We start from the raw sequence: 13,286 nt of genomic DNA, 5'->3' as shown, positions 1-13,286 counted from the left end.
CCACTTTTAAGGCACTGTGGCCGAAATATTTATGGACGAAAATCTCAAATCAATTCAACTGAAACATAAACTCCCATAAATGAGATGATATAACTGCAGATGATGTAGGTTTGGATTGAGGGTATGGTGACAATATAAAATAGTCTGCAGTTAATGGGGGATAGTTCACTACAAATTAGTAGGAAAAGAGCCAAAAGAGCCTGTCACATAAAGCCAAAAGAGCCTGTAAAATAAATGTAGGAGGACATTTCAGATTTAGGCTACATGCACACGACTGCAAATAGCGGATACGCAAAACACGGAAGCCGCCCGTGTGCCTTCTGCGGAACGGAACAGGCGGCCCATTGTAGAAATGCCTATTCTTGTCCACAAAACGGACAAGAATAGGACAGGTTATATGTCCACGGAGCAACGGATGCGGACAGCACACGGAGTGCTGTCCGCATCTTTTGCGGCCCCATTTAAGTGAATGGGTCCGCACCCGAGCCGCAAAAACTGCGGCTCGGATGCGGACCAAAACAACGGTCGTGTGCATGAGGCCTTAGATATGATTCTTCATTAAGCAAGTTTGAAGTCCCATATAACATGCATTTGAGTTTATTACATAATATTATATATACACATATATAAAACAGCAGTGGAAATAGAGAACAGCATTCAAGGGCACAAGATACCGTAATATAATATTTAGTCTATACGTAACGAATAGTAAGGAGTCAGATTAAATTCACAAAAACCAGAGACGACACCAGGAGTCCACAGAAATACAATGGAAAGGCTGCAGTAACACTGGCTTCTTCACTCAGTTCTGATTATATGACCATTTTGTAAGAGTCCTCTTCGTCATCTCATAGGCCAAGAAGAGAGCAGCATTGGAGGGGAATGCCCTGATGACAGTGGGCACCAATCCACTGTACAGAGTGGCGATTCCTGTAGATATAACATTTTAGACTGTTAGTTTTGTGCACTTCATGCCTTCCTACGATCTTCTGCAATCCAGCAGACCTGCATTAAGTGAAGTCCTCCGCCGACTACAGGCCAAAGCTTCACTCCTCTCTTTTCAGTGCTGAATTACAGCAGTGGAGATGGTGTAGGGACATGGACGGCTTGTGATAGAGGTCTCATGTACCAAGTGGACGAGAGAAGCCCTTCTACAATAAACTGAGCAGCATTGAGAAGATGCTAGAACATGAGTCATGTACATAACCAAGGGGCCCTCGTACATCACCAGGGAACAGAGGCTGAATAAAATATGGCACTTAGTGACCAGAGAATGGGTACAGTATGTACTGTACTTTACAAGGTAACTAGACACCAGACATTATATGCAAGATGGAGTCACCAGCTGTATAAAGTCACTTGGTACAAACTACTTATGTATCATTAGTCCTGATGAGGTTGTCCAAAAATAAATGAGGTCAGATGGGAAAATTGTAAATTCCCTGCAGTTACAGAAATCCCATTAGCAAGCTATGGGGCACTATGAAGGCTATCTGTATTCTGCATAATGGACCCGACTGTCCTGCAGATGCCCAGATTCATGTGGCAATATATTAGGAAATACAGATATAATAAATCTCCAACATCCAATAAAGCATGATAGTAGTGTGGTGGGAAGGTGTCACCACATGTTTCTGCTCTCCAGAGGGGATGGTAAGGCGTGGTGCACCCCAATGGGAAAGAAGTCCAGAAGTGCAAAACAGTACAGGCAAGGCACTGAGATGGCCACTCCAATCTCCTCCTTGGCAGAAGAAGCCTCTGTGTTGAGAAAAGTCCTAAGCTAGCTTGTCCCTCCACTTTCTCTCAGATGGCTGGTGTCCTGGCAAAATGACTGGTTGCCCGGAGTCTGTGGCAGCGTCTGCTTCTGGTCACTTCTGCAGTCTGGCAGAGTCTCTTCTACTAAACACTGCTCCCTATCTGCAGACAACTAGGCACTCTAACTGCTCTCATTACAGTATATAGAGCTTATAACTGAACTAGAACTTTCTAGTGGGAGGGGAAAAGCACAGCATAAAGCCTCATTCACACGTCAGTGTTTGATCAGTGATTTCCATCAGTGATTGTGAGCCAAAACCAGGTGCAGATCTTTCCCTTATACCTTATGTCTGTGGAGGCTCCACTCCTAATTTTGGCTCACAATCACTGATCGAATTCACTGTCCAAACACTGACGTGTGAATGAGGCATTAGCTGGCTGTGTATTAACCCTTTCCACAGTGCAATGTAGATATAGTGCAATAACATATTAAATGCAGTTCAACAATATAAAACAGTATAAGTGTAAAGAAATGCATAAATCACAGGGCAAGTTAACCCTTCAAAGTGCAATAAATTAGAAAGCTGATTGCTAGGCATATTAGTAATAGGATCAAATGTCCACAAACTTCCAAAGTACCCTTGCTTCACAGCAGTGGCATAGCTAGAAATGACTGGGCCCCACAGCAAAATTTTTGAATGGGGCCCCTCTCCCCCCGTAATTTTTTCGCAACCCCTTCCTTTCAGGCCGCCCCCATTACTGTGGCTAGTATAGATCGCTCTCTCAGACCAGGCCCGGCAGCTGTTCCATCCGTTTTCTACACTGTCTATACGGTCACTTTATATCATTTCGTTGTGTAATACTGTTGAGGGGGCCCTGACCAAATCTTTTAATCCTCTTCCTCCTGGATGGGTCCCTTTTGGGTCAGGGTCCCAAAGCAGCCGCTTCCCCTATAGCTACGCCCCTGCTTCACAGCACTACAGTAGCATTTTGGATAACCCTTCATTACTCTGACTCCACTGAAGCTTGTGCTGAACTCCGGCCAGATTCCCAAAGGTCAGTTTGGATGCATTTCTTTAGCCAAAGCCAAGAGTATGTACTAATGAAAGGGAAAAGTAGAATGGAAAGTCTCATACTTCTCTTTTATTTGTATCCACTCATTGCTTGGGCCAGGGCTACTTTCACATTAGCGTTGTGCTATCTGGTTTTCATATCCAGCATAGGCTTTCAAAACTGCAGCACAACGCTTCAATTATGTCCCCATTTATTGTTCTGGTTTATTGCATTCCCATGCCGGACATGGGAAACTGAACAAGCCGGCACTAAAAACCATGTAAGTCAATGGTGACTAATCCGTTTTCCCGTCATTTTCGATGTAATACAACCGTATCCGTTCGTGAACAGATGCAGCCGGTTGTATTATTAGAACGGAAGTGTTTTGCTGTGGTTTTGAGATCCCATGCCAGATGTCAAAACCGTACCGCAAAAATGTTGATGTGAAAGTAGCCTAAAAGATGCCTCAAAAGCAGCACTTTGTGAATCTAGTCTTACCCATGCAAATACATGCAATATCCCACAGAAATATGGGTGCTACTACTCACCTTCAGTCTTCAATATGTGCAGAAAAGAGAGAAGGAAACCTCTAGAGGGAGATGCCATGGATAAAACCTGAATTCTTGACTTTACAGAGTCCACTGGATATACAGAAAGCCAAAAACAGGCCCCACCCACACCGCCACTTACTGTGACCACAAATGCGCCTGTAAATAAACACAGCCATGTCTTAGATACAACCTTGTAAGGAACCAAGCCCATAGGTTTCTTCCCATTACCTGGTTGATCTCTAGAACTTCGATTTAAAATACTGATGCTCGACTCATAGCCACCAAAAAAGAAGAAGTAGCCTGGGATTTCTCGCAGCCATGTGCTGCTGAGTCCACGGAAAAGGCCACAAACACCTTCAGTTTTCAGGATATGACAAACAATGGACCATGGCGTGCTAGACATTCAGAGAAATATTTAGCAGTGAGAAAGCAATGTACAACTAAACAAAAGTCACCGCTTTATGTGTGATGAGAAATCACAGGTAAAGATGTTCTTCATTTGGCAAACAAGACATTTTCCCCTCCCCCATGACCACATAAGGCTGCGTTTCCACATTCAGGTTTTAGGATGCAGTTTTTGAAGCCAAAGCCAGGAGCTGGTTCATGGGAAGATTTAGTCTTTGCTTTATACATCTTGTAGGTATACGACCTGTTCCTGATTATGACTTCAAAAATCGCATAAAAAACCTTTACTCAGCCTAAAGGGATCCTGCAAACAGTATGGCCTGGCCATAGGGTTTGCATGCAGATTATTGCTAATTGCTGGGCTGCTCCTGTACTTGCCATTTGAAACAATAGCATGTACAGCCCAGCAGTTAGTGATAATCTACATGTGGATGCCATATTCAGGTGGTCAAATGGGCAAACAGAGTAAGATCTACTCTATGATGTCTATATGTTCTAACACAGCATATAGAAATTGGTTGCTGTGATTAGACAACGCCTCTAAAAGAGAACCTGTCACCTGGTGTAGGGCCACTAAATTATCAGCAAGCTGTTATGCATCTGGGGTTTAGGGTCCTAAACCAGCCCATATCAAAACCAGCCAGCTCTACAAAGTATAAGAAAAGAAGATCTATCTTACCAGGAGTTTAATCTAGGAGTCATCTCCGGAGGCATCGGGTGCATGTGCATTGCACTGATAATGTCAAGGATGATACACCTTCCTTCACCACGCATGTGTCTGATGTTCTAGACAGGCACAGTGAAGCAGGGTTACCAACCTTAGGGTCGATAGCCCAGTACTACTGGAAGTGAGCCCTGACTCATCTCCTGGTGATTCATTTACAATACTTTGCAGGGACAAATTGATTTAATATTGGTTGGTTTGGGACCTTAAAGCCCACCTCATCCTGATGGTTTTGTGGACCCCAACCAGGCAACAGGTTCCCTTTAGGATGCCTCCAGACATTATAAAAAATGATCTAAAACAGATAATCTTGATATAATTGTATGATAAATATCGGCTATGATGAATTACACAGACCTCTTATGTGGTATGCCCTTATATCCAGATATTCGCATTTCATGCTGTGTTTGCATACGGCACTTCACCAGTTCAGTTGGACAAAGGACCAGTGAGGAAAAGACTGAAGCCAAAGAGCCTGCAGTAGCCTTCTGGTAGTCTCTAGTGGAAAAAATAATTAGACGGCAAGGATAAACATACCATACAGGTAAGATACTGGTTTACACTTCTGCTCTTATAATCCAGTACACAAAGATGTGAAAATTCAGTATAAAGTTTTAAATTGGCTTTCTGGTACTATAATACTGATGACCTATCCTTAGGAGAGCAAATGGAGAGGTAGCGGCAGCATCTCCAGTGAATCCTTTATTGGACAGACTTTACAGAAAGTGTGCCATAAAATCAAGCAGCAACGTTTCGGCTGTATCCCAGCCTTTGTCAAGGCAAACACACTTTCTGTGAAGTCCGTCCAATAAAGGATTCACTGGAGATGCTGCCGCTACCTCTTTTCATTTGCTATACAGTCAACTGCTGAAGATCTGTGGTCGTGGCTCGGCTGTTGCATTACCGATGTGGCCATTTGTGTCCGTGGGTGCTCCTCTACAAACACTTTTGTCTACTAGCCTTAGGAGAGGTTATCAGTATCATTCAGTGAGGTCCCACCAATCAGTTGTTTAAAAAGGCCTCTTTATTCACTAAAAGGGGAGCAGAGCTGAGTATCATTCACAACTACCCAGTGTGTAGAGCTGTTCAGGTTCATAGAAGCCCCGAGTTGGACCCCACAGATCTAATATCCTAAGTATAGGTCATCAGTACTATGGTCCTGGAAATCTCTTTAATAGTCTGTTAAAGGGAATCTGTCATCACGATCCTGGACTATTATATGCAGTTATACGTGTAGTACAGTACTGCAAATAAGGAGTCTAGTTCACCATATAGTCATGGCCGTAAATGTTGGCACCCCTGAAAATTTTCGAGAAAATGAAGTATTTCTCACAGAAAAGTATTGCAGTAACACATGTTTTGCTATACACGTTTATTCCCTTTGTGTGTATTGGAACAAAACCCAAAAAGGGAGGAAAAAAAGCAAATTGGTCATAATGTCATACCAAAAATGGGCTGGACAAAATTATTGGCACCCTTTCAAAATTGTGGATAAATAAGATTGTTTCAAGCATGTGATGCTCCTTTAAACTCACCTGGGGCAAGTAACAGGTGTGGGCAATATAAAAATCCCACATGAAAGCAGATAAAAAGGAGAGAAGTTCACTTAGTCTTTGCATTGTGTGTCTGTGTGCGCCACACTAAGCATGGACAACAGAAAGAGGAGAAGAGAACTGTCTGAGGACTTGAGAACCAAAATTGTGGAAAAATATCAACAATCTCAAGGTTACAAGTCCAACATTATCGCAACATTATCAAGAAGTTTGCAAACCATGGCACTGTAGCTAATCTCCATGGGCGTGGATAAATTTTATAAAAGGTGTCAACGCAGGATAGTCCGGATGGTGGATAAGCAGCCCCAAACAAGTTCCAAAGATATTCAAGCTGTCCTGCAGGCTCAGGGAGCATCAGTGTCAGCGCGAACTATCCGTCGACATTTAAATGAAATTAAACAATGGCAGGAGACCCAGGAGGACCCACTGCTGACACAGAGAAATAAAAAAGAAAGACTACATTTTGCAAAAATGAACTTGAGTAAGCCAAAATCCTTCTGGGAAAACGTCTTGTGGACAGATGAGACCAAGATAGAGCTTTTTGGTAAAGCACATTATTCTACTGTTTACCGAAAACAGAATGAGGCCTACAAAGAAAAGAACACAGTACCTACAGTGAAATATGGTGGAGGTTCATTGATGTTTTGGGGTTGTTTTGCTGCCTCTGGCACTGGGTGCCTTGAATGTGTGCAAGGCATCATGAAATCTGAGGATTACCAACGGATTTTGGGTCGCACTGTAGAGCCCAGTGTCAGAAAGCTGGGTTTGCGTCCAAGATCTTGGGTCTTCCAGCAGGACAATGACGCCGAACATACGTCAAAAAGCACCCAGAAATGGATGGCAACAAAGCACTGGAGAGTTCTGAAGTGGCCAGCAATGAGTCCAGATCTAAATCCCATTGAACACCTGTGGAGAGATCTTAAAATTGCTGTTGGGAAAAGGCGCCCTTCCAATTAGAGAGACCAGGAGCAGTTTGCTAAGGAAGAGTGGTCCAAAATTCCGGGTGAGAGGTGTCAGAAGCTTATTGATGGTTATAGGAAGCAACTGATTTCAGTTATTTTTTCCAAAGGGTGTGCAACCAAATATTAAGTTAAGGGTGCCAATAATTTTGTCCAGCCCATTTTTGGAGTTTGGTGTGACATTATGTCCAATTAGCTTTTTTTCCTCCCTGTTTTGGTTTTGTTCCAATAGACACAAAGGGAATAAACATATGTATAGCAAAACATGTGTTACTGCAATACTTTTCAGTGAGAAATACTATATTTTCTTGAAAAATTTCAAGGGTGCCAACATTTATGGCCATGACTGTATTTAATTTTCCTACTGCCCCCTGTTCCCCTCTGTCAGCATTTAAGGCTGCACTGAAATAAATTGTTGGGACCGGTGTGCATGCACATATAAGAGTCCTCTCCATTATGTTAGCATACAAATAAAAAGAATTTATCAGGATTAGGACCCATTCACACAACCGTATTTTTGTGTCCGCACCTGTTCTGCAATTTTGCAGAATGGATGCGGACCATTCATTTCAATGGGGCCGAAAAAGTTTCGGACAGCACAACGTTCCTTTCCGTAGCCCTGGATAAAAGATAGAACAAGTCTTATTCTGGTCAGTAATTGCGGACAAGAATAGGCATTTCTATCATGGACGTTCCAATCGGCAAAATGTCAAACACACGGTTGGTATCTGTGTTTTGCAGATCCACAATATGCGGACTGCAAAAACTGTTACGGTTGTGTGAATGCGTCCTTCGATGGGCATATGTTCACAAGATAGGTACAGTTATATTTCAAGGCACCTATCCTACATGCTGGTATGCTTATTTTGAAACCAATTTTGGAGGTGGCAGACTCCCTTTAAGTCTGCTAAAATGTTAGTAGTTAAAGCATGTATACAGTGCCTCGAAAAAGTATTCATACCCCTTGAACCTTTCCACATATTTTCACGTTACACCCACAAACTTAAGCAAGTATGTGTGAAGTGAAAAGAAAATGACACATGGTTTTCAAAATTTTTAACAAATAAAAATCTGGAAAGTGTTGCGTGCATTTGCATTCTGCCCACCTAAGTCAATACTTTGTAGAACCACCTACAGCTGCAAGCCTTTTGGAGTATGTCTCTACCAGCTTTACACATCTAGAGGCTGAAATTTTTGGGCCATTCTTCTTTGCAAAATAGCTGAAGTTCATTCAGAATTGGATGCAAAGCGTCTGTGAACAGCAATTTTCAAGTCTTGCCACAGATTCCCAATGGGATTTAGGTCTGAACTTTGCCTGGTCCATTCGAACACATTAATATGCTTTTATCTATACCATTTCATTGTAGGTCTGGCTGTATGTTGAGGGTCTCCTGCTGGAAGGTGAACATCCAGTCTCAAGTCTTTTGCAGCCTCTACCAGGTTTTTCTCCAAAATTGCCGTGTATTTACCTCCATCGAACTCTGCCCAGCTCTTGGCTGCTTCTCTAATTAGTGCTCTCCTTGCCTGGGCTGTCGGTTTAGATGGATGGCCATGTCTGGGTAGGTTTGCAGTTGTGCCATACTTCTATTTTCGGATTATGGATTAAACAGTGCTCCGTGAGATATCCACAGTTTGGGATTTTTTATTTATTACATTTTTTATAACCTAACCCTACTTTACAGTTCTCCACAACTTTGTCCCTGACCTGTCTGATGTGTTCCTTGATTTTCATGGTGTTGTTTGATCATTAATGTTGACTAACTAACTGTAGTTATACTGAGAATAAATTACACACAAGTGGACTCCATTTACTAATTAGGTGACTTCTGAAGACAGTTGGTCACCTGGATTTTAGGGGTATCAGAGTACAGGGGGCTGAATACAAATGCATGCCACACTTTCCAGATTTTTTTTTATAAAAATTTTTGAAAACCATGTATAATTTTCTTTTTACTTAACACATACTTGCTAATTTGTGTTGGTTTATCACATAACACTCGTTTTGGGCGGATCCGTCATGGATCTGCAAAAACAGATCCGTTACAATAATGCAACCGCATGCATCCGTCATGAATGGATCCGTTTGTATTATCTCTAACATAGCCAAGACGGATCAGTCATGAACTCCATTGAAAGTCAATGGGAGACGGATCAGTTTTCTATTGTGCCAGATTGTGTCATTGTGTTTGGCTCAGTTTCGTCAAGCGGACAGCAAAACTCTGCGGGTAGCGTTTTGGTGTCCGCCTCCAGAGCGGAATGGAGACTTATCGGAGGTAAACTGATGCATTCTGAGCGGATCGTTTTCCATTCAGAATACATTAGGACAAAACTGATCCATTTTGGACCGCTTGCGAGAGCCCTGAACGGATCTCACAAACGGAAAGCCAAAACACCAGTGTGAAAGTAGCCTAAATTTGTGGGTGTAACATGAAAAAATGTGGAAAAGTTAAAAGGGGTATGAATACTTTTTCAAGGCACTGTATGTGCTTAACCTCGGTACATTAGATGAATAGACAAAGAAAAGACTAGTATGTTCGAAGATTAACATCCTAACAACTGTTCTGATGGATCACCTGGTTTTTAGGGCACAATTTTATTAGGAAGTGAAAGAGGACCTTTCATGGGTCCAGACATAATCAAATAAGTAGTTGGTTGTGTAGGGCATAGTGAAGGAAAGGAAGATCGTTTACTAGTTTCTCTGTGCGCCGCTCCATTTCCCCCGCTGTGCTCCCCTTTTACTTTTCCCGCCTGGTATGTAAATTATCATCATTATTACAGGGAGGAGGATACGGCCCTGTTTCTCAATAGGCGTCTCCTTCTCCATGGCTGTGAGCTGTCCAATTGCAGTGGAGAGCATCACAGCCAGGGAGAGAAAAAAAACTCACCTTCTCCCTGGCTGTGACGCTCTCCGCTGCGATTGGACAGCTCACAGCCATGGAGAAGGAGATGCCCATTGAGAAACAGGGCAGTCTCCTCCTCCCTGTACCAATGATATTAATTTACATACCCAGCGGGAAAAGTAAGAGGGAGACAGTGGGGGAACAGAGGCGCACAGAGAAACTAGTAAACGATCTTACTTTCCTTCACTATGCCCTACACAACCCACTACTTATTTGATTAGGTCTGGACCCATGAAAAGTCCTCTTTAATGTTCATGCACCACAGATTCATTGCAGAAATTTCTTAAAAAAAAAAAAGAATTACCCCATCTAGATGGGGTTGTTTCTGCATCATTGGTGCTCAGATTACCCTAAGGGTTCATTCACACATCCGCAATTGTGTTCCGCATTTTGCGGAACTGAATTGCGGACCCATTCATTTCTATGGCGCCGCACGATGTGCTGCCTGGATCCGGAATTGCGGATCTGCACTTTCGAGTCCGCAATTCCGTTCCCGAAAAAAATAGAACATGTCCTATTCTTGTCCGCAATTGTGGACAAGAATAGGCATTTTCTATTAAGTGCCGGCGATGTGCGGTCCGCAAAATGCGGAACGCACATCGCTGATGTCCGTGTTTTGCGGATACACAGATCCTGTGTGAATGGACCCTAAGGGGCAGGTTTATTTGTTGCCCAAAGAAGTCAATCATAGCAGGCCTTTTTCATTTTTCAAGAGCAGACTACGTACTGAAAGCTGCTAGTTTTTTTATTTTATTTTAGACCGTTTCATAAATCTCCCCCCAAGTCTTGATTGTGACAGCTGCTGCTCATTCACGTTTCTGCTGTGCACACAATAATAGTAAAGGATTCAATACAGACGTGAGATAAAGATATAAGATTTTGATAATACCGAATTAAGACATTGTTATATTGTCAAATGCTCCTTATGAGTTATGGGTGAGAGGGGGTCGTCCTGTGCTAAACTCCTCATGTTCCCAACATAAATACACTGCATTTTCCAGTAGCCACCACTAGGGATAGCACAGTGAAAACAGATTTTTAAAAGGGTTTTTGCAAGATTTTTTTTACTGATGACCTATCCTGTGGATAGGTCATCGGTATCTGATAGGTGGGGGTCCGACACCCGGGATTTATGTCGATCAGCTGTTTGAGAAGGCACTGGTGCTGTGAGTGCCGCTGCCTACTTGCATCTTACCAAGCACAGCACCATCCATTGTATATCAGCTCAGCCCCATTCACTTCTATGGGACTGAGCTGCTCCTAGGCTATGTGCTACTGTTAGCGCTGCAACCTTCTCAAACAGCTAATTGGCGGGAGTCCTGGGTGTCGGACCCCCACCTATTAGATACCAAAGACCTATCCACAGAATAAGTCATCAGTAAAAAAAAAATAATAATCTGAAAACTCATTTAACCCCTTAAGGACACAGGGCATACAGGTACGCCCTTGTGCCCTGGTACTTAAGGACACAGGGCGTACATGTACGCGGCGGGCGGTGATCGGAACCCCGTGCCTGCTCAAATCATTGAGCAGGCACTTGGGGCAAATGCGCCGAGGGGTCCGGTGACCCCCCCATGTATGCGATCGCAGAAAACCGCAGGTCAATTCAGACCTGCGGTTTTCTGCGTTTCCGGGTTATTCGAGTCTCTGAAGACCCGATAACCCGGAACAGGATGGTGATAGTGTTGTGATTTCACTCCACCAATCACCATCCAGCGATCCTGAGTGGTGATGGTGACATCACCACTCAGGATCGCTTTCTGATTGGTCTGTGGGCGGTCCCGCGGCATATTCAAAAGAGGCAGGCGCTCCTCTCCTTCTCCTTTTGTGTTCCGGAGCCGGAGGAGAGAGGAGCTGCCTGCACGTGTGTCCGCCATCGTTGCCAGCACCCCCAGGACCCGATCTCGGCCCCCAGGACCCGATCTGTGCCCCAGCACCCCCCATCAGGTACATAGGGACAGCACAGGGAAAGTTTGGTTTAGGCAGGGAAAAAAAAAGGGAAAGTTAGTTTCTGAACTTTGATTGCATCACCCTAAGTTAGGGTGTCTCTGGGGTCCACAGCACAGCTGTGTGACCCTAGACCCCCCAGGGGTGCTGCCACCTGATTTTGTAGGCCAATCAGGAATCCAGATTTCCACAGTGGGCTACACTGAATATGACTTTTTTTGTCATTTTTTCAGTGACCCACTGGTAAATCTGATGGTGGAGCAGACAAATCTGTACGCCCAACAGTTCGTCGCTCAACACCCGGGCTCCTTTTTGGCCAGGCCCGGTGGCTGGACGCCGGTCAGTGCAGCCGAAATGAGGACATTTTGGGGCCTCGTGCTGCATATGGGCCTGGTCAAGAAACCCAGTGTCAGACTGTACTGGAGTGGGGGCGGCCTATACCAGACCCCACTTTACAGTACGGCCATGACACGCTCCCGGTTTGAGGCCATCCGGAAATGTCTGCATTATTCCGATAATGCAGCATGTCCCCCCCGAGGTGATCCTGCCCATGACCGTCTGTATAAGATACGGCCGGTCATCGATCACTTTGGGGCCAAATTCATGGAGGCCTATGTACCTGGAAGGGAGGTCGTGGTTGATGAGTCTCTCCCGGATTCAACCCCCAGAATGTCCCCCCACTCTGGGTGTTACCGGGAAACTTGTGTGGGACCTTATGTACTCACTGCTGGATAAGGGTTACCACCTTTACATGGATAACTTTTATACCAGTATCCCATTGTTCCAGTCCCTTGCCGCCAGATCCACGTCCACTTATGGGACCGTGCGGAAAAATCAACGCAGCCTCCCTGCCCACCCCCTCCAGGTACCTATCCCCAGGGGTGAGACCCGTGCCCTTACCACTGGAAACCTGTTGCTGGTCAGGTATAAGGACAAGAGGGATGTCCTTATGCTGTCCACTATTCATGGTAACAGCATCACCCCTGTCCCTGTGCGAGGTACCGCGGCAACGGTCCTCAAGCCCGATTGTATCGTCGACTACAATCGGTATATGGGAGGAGTTGATCTCTCGGATCAAGTCCTCAAGCCATATAACGCCATGCGCAAAACCCGGGCATGGTACAAAAAAGTTGCGGTCTACTTGGTACAGGTTGCCATGTACAACTCTTTTGTACTATCCCGAAGCGCTGGCAGCACAGGGACATTCCTCCAGTTCTATGAGGCAGTCCTCATGGCCCTGATCTTTTCGGACCGGGAAAGAGCAGGTCGGAGTACCTCGGGAACTGTAGGTGCCCGGATCGTCCCTGGCCAACACTTTCCAGGTGTGGTCCCCCATACTGGAAAGAAGGGACGAACCCAAAGAAAGTGCAGAGTGTGTTGCAGGAGGGGGATACGGAAGGACACGACTACTCAGTGCGACACGTGCCCCGATCATCCGG

The 13,286-nt window shown here is 44.5% G+C and overlaps 1 protein-coding gene across 1 annotated transcript in view; it reads right to left on the bottom strand.

Moving 5' to 3' along the window:
- Window positions 1-802: 802 nt before the first annotated feature.
- Window positions 803-13,286, bottom strand: part of LOC120978074 (mitochondrial ornithine transporter 1-like) — a 28,667-nt gene continuing 16,183 nt past the window's right edge. Inside the window, exons 3-6 of the mRNA XM_040406310.1 lie at window positions 4,846-4,986; window positions 3,588-3,754; window positions 3,357-3,515; window positions 803-930 (exon numbers count right to left, since the gene is read on the bottom strand). Of these exons, the coding sequence (XP_040262244.1) occupies window positions 803-930; window positions 3,357-3,515; window positions 3,588-3,754; window positions 4,846-4,986 (595 nt within the window). The remainder of the gene's footprint in view (window positions 931-3,356; window positions 3,516-3,587; window positions 3,755-4,845; window positions 4,987-13,286) is intronic.

This window comes from Bufo bufo, chromosome 8 (assembly GCF_905171765.1).
Source record: "Bufo bufo chromosome 8, aBufBuf1.1, whole genome shotgun sequence".
Classification (NCBI taxonomy): Eukaryota; Metazoa; Chordata; class Amphibia; order Anura; family Bufonidae; genus Bufo; species Bufo bufo.
The sequence above is the reverse complement of the archived record's forward strand: the minus strand, read 5'-3'. Positions and strand labels throughout refer to the sequence as shown.